The following is a 10572-nucleotide window of genomic DNA, read 5'->3' on the forward strand; positions in this document are numbered from 1 at the left end:
GTTGTAGTTTTTCTAACGTTACTAGTAGCTGCAACAGCATGTGAAAGGACTACAACGTTCTCTAGGCCAAACAGAACGTTAATCTCACGATAAAAAAATTGATGCCCTTAAAATGGGTTTGTGTTAACGCCGTTAATAACGCGTTTAACTGACAGCACTATTAACAATTTGATTTCTTTTTATTTATCATGGGAAAGGGTGATCCCTGTTCAAATTTGGGACACAGTGGTGCGAATTCCCTGCGCTCGTCTCCAACATAAGTAAGTACTCAACTTAACAAGTTCATTTTAATTTCTACAGTCACTGAAATGGTGTACACCGGCCTCAAATGTGATCTTAAGAAACCCTAATGACTTTAATTAGATGGTTTTGCTTTACTAAACTCTACCAGTCCACTGTTAGTGGTGTGTCAGACATTAGCTACGAGGTACATTTAAACATTTTAAATAACCAAATGTTACTTTTTTGTCTAAACTAGAGTTTTGTTTAAATATTTTTTTTTTTTATCATTATTGTTTGTTTGTAGCATTAATTAATTAAAAAAGTCAACATACAATATCCAGCTATCTGTTTGATTCCAATTCCTCACCAACAGCATGTTTCACACTGCTGAAATACAAACAACAAACTTTGAGCTACCAAGCTACACAGAAAAGGTAATTACACTTACGAGGAGTTTGCCTACGCTGAAAACAGCATGATTCGGATCGTGCAACAAGACCGGCCTGCTTGTTTCTTTTGGGGAATGATTGTAAAGATTTACAAAGAATGTGTTTACGGCATTTCCTCTCTAACTGGGAAATTTTGGTGGGGACTTGCCATGGAAAGAGTACACAGTGATACGCTGGGAAGAGCAAATTACATTTATCCATGTATCCAGCTCATTTAAATAGCTCACGTAACTGTATTGTGTGAAGAGTTAACTTCATTTAATATTCTAAGTGCCGTTTTTTTTACTTTTTTTTATCAGGTGCAAATGTTCCACCAAAACAAGTTTCTTCCCAAGGCCATTTTGAAGAGCCACCGTCTCTGTGTCAGGAGCTAAGCTCCGCCCAAGACTGTTGTGATTGATTTAAAGAAATGCAAACAACCCAGAGCGTTTTCTTTCTCTCAATCTTGGAATGTACATGTGGTGTAGCCAGCCCTTCCTCCACAAAGCTGTGAAGATACGACAGGCCATGCAAGACTAAAGAATGTATAACTTCTAAAGTTCCCGGACTCTTCATCTGTCTGCTAGTGTGAGGTCAGCGCATGGCATAGAAACCTTTTCATAAAGCGCACACAAACTTCAGACAAACAACTACAACTAGCTCACACTCAAAAATAAAGATCTGTTGTTACCAGTTTCCCTGAAATCATTTTTACCATTTTTTATTTATTCAACAGGACAATGCTCCTCTATACATATGTGACAGCAGGTAAACGTTTGATCTGTGGGCCCTGGGCCCTCTGCTACTGATCTCTGCCAGTGAACAACTAGCTACCACATACCTCTCTCTACATCTCTTTCTGGTTCCCTTCTGAACAGTTCCAGTCAGTGTTGAGGTCCTGTTTGCCCACTAGTCAGCTGGTCTGAGACCTGTGACCTGTGCACAAATAACCCACTGTGCGTGTGCGTGTGCGATGTAAGATCAAACTTGGATTGGGCATTTTAATCAAGAATCTACAATATTTGGTCTCTCATCCCTAAAAAAAATTAATAAAAAAAACAACTTGAACTTCAACTGCAGTGACATAAAGAGCCAGGGTACCGTCACATTTAATACAATGTCAGCAGAAGCTCCATTTTAACTAAACATCTGCAGGTTTCAGGAAGCCAAATCCAGGACTTCTTAAAAAAAGAACAATATCTAAGAAAACCTTTAATGCTGCGGAAAGCTAACCTACTTCTCACTGAATATGCAGTAGTTAATTAAAGTTCTGAATAAGAAATGGAAACAGTCATAACAGCAAAACAGAGTAAATAGCTCAGTCCGTATAGAGTTGGGTTGGGAACCGGAGGGTTGCTAGTTCAGGTCCCTGAACGGACTGGGTACTGCCAAGGTGCTCTTGAGCAAGGCACCAAACCCCCCTCAACCGCTCAGGGTGCCTGTTCAGCAGTCGCAGCCCACTCACTCTGACATCTCTCCATGAGTGCATGTAATGGACCTGAGCATGTGTGTGTATTTCAGGCCTGTGTGTAGTGTGTAATAACAAGTGTACATTGTAATTTCCCCATAGGGGATCAATAAAGAATATAAATTAAATTAAGCTTAAATAATGAATGTGATTATATTAACTCTGTACTGTAATAAATCACTACAAATCATTGCTAAAAAAGACTTCTAGACACTGTAATAAAAAAAAAATTCTTTACAATTTTACACAATTTGATAGATAGATAGATTTTTTTCAGATGTTTTAACCTTTAAACTGTAGCTTTGGTGTTGCAGTTTGAGTTAAAGTGAGACTAGCAAGAGAAATGCTGACTTTCAAGGCTGAATCTACAGCTTGGCTGGGGTTCATGTCAGGTGTGAGGACAAAGGCCAAGAGGTCATAGGTCAGCTCAGTGCTACAGACAGAGGAAACCCACAGCTGAGCTCCATAATTCCCCCTCAGTCTCAACTCCACTTCTGTTTAAACTCAGTGACATTTCACTTTTTTTTTCCCTCAAAGGCATCTTTCTTTGCAACCCAGTACAAATCTGATAAAACCGGAGACTTTTGTCAGCTTCCCGCTCCTAATCTGTAACACTTCTTGCTTTGTGATCTGCACGACTTGTTCTGCAGCTCACACTGTCTCAAATTTTCAACACACATGCTTACTTACATCCCATTTATTGGGTTTCCCCCATACCACGGTTTTCTATCTGCCCCTGTGGCTCTCTCAGAGGAGGACAACAAACCCAAAACTTCCCCGCAGACAGAAAGAGAGCCAGCCATAGCAGCACACAGGCAGCAGGGGGGGGGAATGCCTGCAGGTACCCGGTACACAGGAAAGGAAGCGGATTGAGTATTACGTTGTCGTCAATAGTTAAAGTCCTGTGCCATGAACTACTACAAACTACTATTTCTAGTCACTGTTCCATTATCCAATATTATTATTTTATTATTATTCATCACACCCCCAACCGGCCCGGCAGGCTCCGCCTACCAAGAGCCTGGGTCTGTCCCAGGTTTCTTCCTAAACAAGAGATTTTCATTGTCACTGTCACACTAAATGCTTGAACTGTAAATTATTGAGTGTGGTCTAGACCTACTCTATCTGTAAAGTGTCTTGAGATAACTCTTGGTATGATCTGATACTACAAATAAAATTGAATTGAATATTTGAGACTACAAACAATAGTAGTCTAGTTTCTATGACATTAGTCCACATCCATTTCCGTGATTGCTCCGTTGCCACCGGAAATTCCGCCAGGTGTCCTTTTTGGCTGCATTTCTGTTGCACAACTTAGACAACTTTTGAACATACACACCAAAACAAGTTTCTTCCAGAGGCTATTTTGCAGCGGCACTGTGGCTCTGTCAGGCGCCTAGTGCCACCCATGATCAATTTTGATTGGTTTGATAGGTTTAAAGCCAAAAAACTAGAGCATGTTTTTCCCCCATCCTGAAATGCTGTGTGGACTAGCCAGACCCTCCTTTGCAATGCATTATGACATGAATTATATATCTATATATATATATATATATATATATCGTAAGAAAACATTCAATGTTCTGTTGACCTATAGTGACTGGAAACAAGTCCTTGCTTGCTTCAAACAGACTGTTGAAAGAGACGAGTGTTTGTGTGACTCAGACGTCTTGAAGCTAATAAGTACATTTCCAATGAAAAGAACTGTGTTCTGCTTAAGAGCCATTGTCTGGTCTCTGTGCTGTCCTGCCATCTTTGGCTGCACTTCACATCATTCTGGGGTCTTAATGAGGGGTTGGCCCAGCTCCAGGAAGCTAAACACCAGTTCCTCCACTTCCACAGATTCACTGCTCCCATCAAACATAAACAACAGGCCTGGTTGAGATTTACTTTGGCCAGAATGGATTACACTGCCAGAATGTGATCAGATATAGTGTCAGAAGCAGTGCAAACAAAATTGGGGTGACAGGGGTTCAAATAGAGAAAGAAGTGTGATCATAGACTCTGGATTATACAGCTAAATAATCTTTAGCTAAAGATAAAGAAAATGAAAAAAAAAAGTATCTTTCATATTGGCTTTAGAGCAATTGTGTTTTCCATATGAGATTATTGTTGTCATTGTTAAATTAGCTTCACAGAAACAGATTGCCAAAATGAAAACTTCAATAGCCTCTTTTTTTTTTCTTTGCTTTTTATAAAACTAACTAGTTAAGGATTCCCTATCAGAGCATGACACTGTCTGTCTGTCTGTCACGGAGGAGATAAGCACACACAGAAGGAAAGACTTTCTAAAAAAAATGGAACGGTTACAAGTCATATAAACCACTTCCTGTTTCAAGCCATGTGGCATAGTCTACACAGTAAAAGATGGTATGCTCCATAATGATATGTTGCATAACTCATTATCTATTGAGTGTGTGCTATCAGCATAGGCGTAAATCCCCCCCCCCATCTAAGGGTTGTCCACTCCCTAGAAATATCATTAAAAACCATGCTGTGTATTGTAGATAACATAATGATGTCCACTTCAAATATCTGTGTAAGTAGTAAGTAGTAATAGAAACCCCAAAAAATGCTTTTTAAGTTAAGAAATATTTTTAGTCCCCCTCCCTTGCCTCACAGTGGTTTGGTCCACTGCCATGTCCACTGTCCACATACTGGTAGTAATGTTAGTTGTGGAATGTAGTAAGTAGGCTGTTCAAGGCTATTTTATTCCCAATAACATTGGATGAAGTTATTCTTTTCTCAACTAGAAATGATGCTGAGAAATTCATAAATTATTCATCACAAAAAAGTTTGCTATGTTAGTGTGATATAATGTTACGTTACCTAGCTTGTTGGATAGAAATGCACCAACTCCAACTAACGTTAAACCGACAATGAACCTGATCTGTGTGAACTGATATTGAGGTTAATATTGAACATCTACAGTTGTGTTTTGCTCAATATGAGGTTAAGTGGCAGATCAGTAAGTTTGCTGCATTTAAGTATATATCCTCTGTCCCAGATGAAACCTAATATTTTTGTGGAGGATGCAAGATCATTTTATAATTATAATATGACCGCGTGGTAAACCTATGAACCTTACTCACAGACATCTGACTTTAAAGATTTGTGTTGTTGTTGCTAAGAAACAGGGAGACCATGGATAGTCAGGTGTAGAATCCCAGGAAAAGAGCAGGGAGACCAAGGACAGTCAGGTGTAGAGTCTTAGGTAAGGAACAGGGAGACCAGGGACCGTGAGGTTTAGAGTCTCAGGTAAGGAACAGGGAGACCAGGGACCGTGAGGTTTAGAGTCTCAGGTAAGGAAGGGAGACCAGGGACAGTCAGGTGTGGAGTCTCAGGTAAGGAACAAGGAGACCAGGGACAGTCAGGTGTAGAATCTCAGGTAAGGAACAAGGAGACCAGGGACAGTCAGGTGTAAAGTCTCAGGTAAGGAACAAGGAGACCAGGGACAGTCAGGCGTAGAGTCTCAGGTAAGGAACAAGGAGACAGGGACAGTCAGGTGTAGAGTGTCAGGTAAGGAACAGGGACCAGGGACATCGGTGTAGAATCCAGGTAAGGAACAAGGAGAACGGGACAGTCAGGTGTAGAGTCCTCAGGTAAGGAAACAGGAGACCAGGGACAGTCAGGTGTAAGCTCAGGTAAGGAACAGGAGCCCAGACAGTCAGTTGTAGATCCCGGGTAAGGAACAAGGAGACCAGGGAACGTCAGGTGTAGAGTCTCAGTTAGGAACAGGGAGACCAGGGACAGTCGGTGTAGAGTCTCAGGTAAGGAACAAGGAGAACAGGACAGTCAGTGTAAGTCTCAGGTAAGGAAACAGGAGACCAGGACAGTCAGGTGTAGAGTCTCAGGTAAGGACAAGGAGACCAGGGCAGTCAGGTGTAGAGTCCCAAGTAAGAAACAGGGAGACTCAGGGCCAGTCAGGTGTAGAATCCCAGGTAAGGAACAAGGAGACCAGGGACAGTCAGGTGTAGAGTCCCAGGTAAGTGTGTTCATATTTTTAGAGATTTGTGGCCGTCAGGGTGAGCTTTATCAGTGGCTCACTAATTTACCTTATGACCACCTAATTTAACAAGCATTAAAACAGCATTGTATTTATTTATTTATACGGGGTCACTTTTTCAAAATAAGTCATTATGCTTTAAGGTATTTTTGAGGCTTGATTGTAAACATAAATAAAATAAATAAATGGCTTTAAAGAAGAATATTTGGGTCAATTTAGTCAGCTTTTTCATTGAATCAAGAGAAACCCTAAAAGGAAGGATAATGGTACAGTCTCCGTGCTACACTAGTGATCGTATTAAGGCTTTCCTCTGTGTACACATAACCTCTACAAGTATAATTGTGGCTATATTATTTGTGTCCTCTTCAAAGATTGCTCTTCAGAAATTTTATGCTTGAAACCCCCTACTGTTAAATGAGATCAGTACTTTAAGACAACTGCCATTTCACTGGTATGTGCTTAAACAAACAACAAACAGCAAACAATTTGCAAAGGAGGTTTAACCCCTAAGGGTGAATACTTGGCTGTAAAACGTGGTATGCTTATTTAATGATAATGCTGATTATTGACCCATTCATTAATAATGTTGCCAGTATACATACATCAAACTGCATATTACTACAGATCACATTTTTTTAATAATTTATTTTACATTATAGAATAAAATAATAAAATTACAGAAATTTGTAAATTCTGAGTCCATATCATCACAATGTGAATCTGCTAAAAAATGATAAATGATATTGAATTCAACATGTTTTGTTTTTTTATTGTAGGGCTGATGCACAAATCTTATAGGTTGCTTATTTGTCACTAGTGGTGAAGCAAGGGGGCATTAAAGACATTCATGACCCTTGGATGGAACCTTGTGAATGTGTGTGTGTGTGTGTGTGTGTGTGTGTGTGTGTGTGTGTGTGTGTGTGTGTGTGTGTGTGTGTGTGTGTGTGTGTGTGTGTGTGTGTGTGTGTGTGTGTAGTACCTTGGCCAATCTTGACAAAGCCGATGATGATGATCATTCCAAGCGCCAGGAGCTTGGCCGCTGCAAAGAAGTCCTGCACTCTGGTGGCCGCCTTCACACTGTAGCAGTTCACGAAGGTCAACAAGACTGCAGAAAGAGGGACAAAAACAAAGAAGAAAAGAGAAAAAGACTGTAAGTGGGGGCATCTTTAGAAAGCAGCACTTTAGTTTCTCTTGCCTTTACCATGAATTAAAGGGCCCGTTACACTACTGACTCTAAGTGTATGCACCAAAATCCCACCATGGCATCTTTACTCAGTCTGCTGGACAATGTGTGCAATAAAGGATTTCTTATGGGCCACACAAAGAACTAACTTTTCTGCAGGTGTTTTTGATGTTAAAAAAAAGCTTTTATTGAGGTAATTTATACCATTTACATTGTTCTCTAATCTGAGACACCAGCAGACTCTGACCTTATGAAACACACACACCAAAGCACCCTCAAACCCAGGACGCCATTAAAACTGATTAACTAAAGAAGCAGGTCCCTTCAAAGCTCCTAAAATCAGGTCGGGCCCACACCAGTTTACGAGACAGAGCACAATGAGGCTCTGTGTTAAAAAGACCAAGGCAAAGAGGGAGGGAGCCTGAGTACAGTACAGGGATGGACACACTTACACACAGAGGCTGGCATCCAAATTCACACAAGCACACACACACACACACACACACAAAACTGGCTAACTTGAGTATATGTTTGCAACCATAGATGTGTACATGCACAAACTTACGCATGTGTGCAAGCTTACGCATGGAAACACACTGATTTCAACTACAAATATTCCAACAGAAACCGGTCAAATGGAACTATACCCCTCACTAAAATAGAACTACAGAGCTGTAGATTAATGTGTGTGTGTGTGTGTGTGTGTGTGTGTGTGTGTGTGTGTGTGTGTGTGTGGAGATCTGGCTCTCAGCCCCACTGTGACCCTGACCACCCCACTACCTACATGGCAGGCATGCACACCAAAGCGAGCAATCCTCATGAAACACACACACACACACACACACACACACACACACACACACACACACACACACACACAGATAACTGAGCCTCTCAGTCTACGGCTTTGTATGTTGTCATGTGGTCTCAGTCAGGATTTAGCCTCCAGTCAATCTGAAGATTACGTTCTAGGATTACTAGCTGACACCACATACACTCACACCCACACCCACAAAACGTATTAATATACATGTACATATACAATTTCTGTGTAACTATACTGTATATTCAGATAAATATGCAGTGTGTGAGATGAAAGGGGGGATATTGTGTGTGTCTGTCAAAGAAATCACCAGAGATTGGTGCAAACAAATTGATCCAGAGTTAATCTTGTTAAGACTCCATAGAAAACAAGTTGCAATGAAATAAACCAGCATTTTCATTTAGCAATCCCTGAACTGTGAAGCTATTGTCTACAGGCTTAAAACGTGCTGCTAAATACAGCATTATAATTGTGGTTTAACTGACTGCTTTGAGTGAAAATAAATATAGTAAGTTAAATATGTTTGTTCATGACATTTAGCCTGGTTGAAGTCTTATTTTTTTTGAAAGATGCTATAAGGATAATTAAGTGGCCTACTGTGTGTGATCTCAGTTATGGACAGTAAAATAAAAGCAATGAATGGATATAGGGTTTTTGTTAAATCTGAATATGTCACATATTACATCAAACAAATGTGCTGTGTAGGCCCACCGAATTCACTTGAATTAAGTTCATCAACGTAATATTTTAATACATTTCTCAAATTAGTGGCCTTTTAAATTTTATAAATTTAAACTGCCCTGCAGTCCCATGTCGAAGTGTCCTTGGGCAAGACACTGAACCCCGGATTTGTCCCCGATGCTGCGCCATCGGAGTGTGAATGTGTGTGTGTGTGAGTGTTTATCCGATGAGCAGGTGGCACCTTGTACGGCAGCCTCGGCCACAGTGTGTGAATGTGTATGAATGGTGAATGGTTCCTGTCCTGTGTAAAAAATTATGTTAACACTAGAAAAACGCTTTATTTAAATTCTGTCAAATCCAGAAAAGTTTTCAAAAGAGATTAACCTCTTAAAATATCACTAAATATGAATAAGTAAACGAGAACACGTGTAGTAATACATATAAGTTCTAATAAGTGTCACTTTATGAGAAAAGTTGCCAATTATGATTTTCCTTTATCATCACCGAAGCTGATGTAATAGCGCGGCATTTTTCACCATCGTTTGAGGCTGCGTGTGTGCGTGTGTACGTGTGCGTGTGCGTGTGTGTGTCTTTGCATCTCACGTGGGCCAGATAAACATGTAAAACATGTAAACTGTGTGTAGGCCTATTTGAGTCAATAGGTTTTCTCATCCACCTGTCTGTACAAATACCCTCAGGAAGTGTAACTTCATCTGGCACAAAAACAACAACAACGCCCAAAGTTGCATCAGCAGGCAGCATGGCACGGCTCGGCTTTGATACTCACGGATGCAGAGGCAGGCAACTACCTTGGCCCCGTCCTCCGGCACCGGACAATCCGGGAACACTGGCTTGAGAACGTAGGTGGCGAAAACGTAGGCGACGATGTACTGGGAGGACGGCCGGATGATGAGCAACTCGATCCAGAGTTTGAGGAAAGCCGGCAGGGAGCCGTACACCTCCAGGATGTAGGCATAGTCCCCGCCGGACTTACTGATGGTGGTCCCCAGCTCCGCGTAGCAGAGGGCTCCCACCGTGGAGAACACCCCGCACACCGTCCATATGACCAGGGACAGACCCACCGAGCCGGCCTCCTTTACCACGCCGGTGGGTGTGACGAAGATGCCCGAGCCTATGATGGTGCCTACGATGATGGCCACGCCGTTCAACAGGGTGATGGTCCTCTTCAGGGCGACCCCTTCTCCCCCGTCGTCTCCTCTGGCGGCGTTGTTGTCAGGGCTGTCGGGGTCGCTACCCCGTGCTCCACCCAGGTTGGAATCCACCTTGTCCCCGCCGGACAGCATCCTTTCCTTTACCTGCCTGTCCTCCTCATCCCTGTCTGCCGAGGAATTTGAATTTCTCTTTTTCAAACCTGACATCATTGGCTGAGTTTCCTTGTTCTTTTTGCTCACTATTGGTTGACAAAAAGCTTCCTGCTTTGCCGCCTCTTGTTCTTCTTCTTCTCTCTGTCGATCCGGTGTGTGGTCTTATGCCGGCCGGGCTCAACCACGAGGAGTCCGCGGTGTGTCTGTTGGTTTGAGTCAGAGCAGCGTGTTTTCTCGTATCCCCACTCCATCCACGTACAAAGAAACTGTTGTAAATTGATGTCCCTCCTCCGTAAATGCTAGCCAATGCTTTGGCTTGGCGTCCCCTCACCAACGGGCTAGGCCTGTATTTCGTTTGTCCTTTCCCGCCCTCTAGCGGCGGAAGGAGGAACCACTGCTCTCTACAGTGGACAGTGGACCGTCTACACTTCATTCC

At 42.0% G+C, this 10572-nt stretch overlaps 1 protein-coding gene across 1 annotated transcript in view; it reads right to left on the reverse strand.

Annotated features, from left to right (window-relative positions):
- slc7a5 (solute carrier family 7 member 5) overlaps positions 1-10449 on the reverse strand; it is a 45638-nt gene extending 35189 nt beyond the window's left edge. Inside the window, 2 exon segments of the mRNA XM_032523853.1 lie at positions 7104-7229; positions 9599-10449. Coding sequence (XP_032379744.1) covers positions 7104-7229; positions 9599-10193 — 721 coding nt within the window. The 5' untranslated portion in view covers positions 10194-10449.
- Positions 10450-10572: the final 123 nt, after the last annotated feature.

The sequence above is a fragment of the Etheostoma spectabile genome, chromosome 8, assembly GCF_008692095.1.
Source record: "Etheostoma spectabile isolate EspeVRDwgs_2016 chromosome 8, UIUC_Espe_1.0, whole genome shotgun sequence".
Taxonomy (NCBI): Eukaryota; Metazoa; Chordata; class Actinopteri; order Perciformes; family Percidae; genus Etheostoma; species Etheostoma spectabile.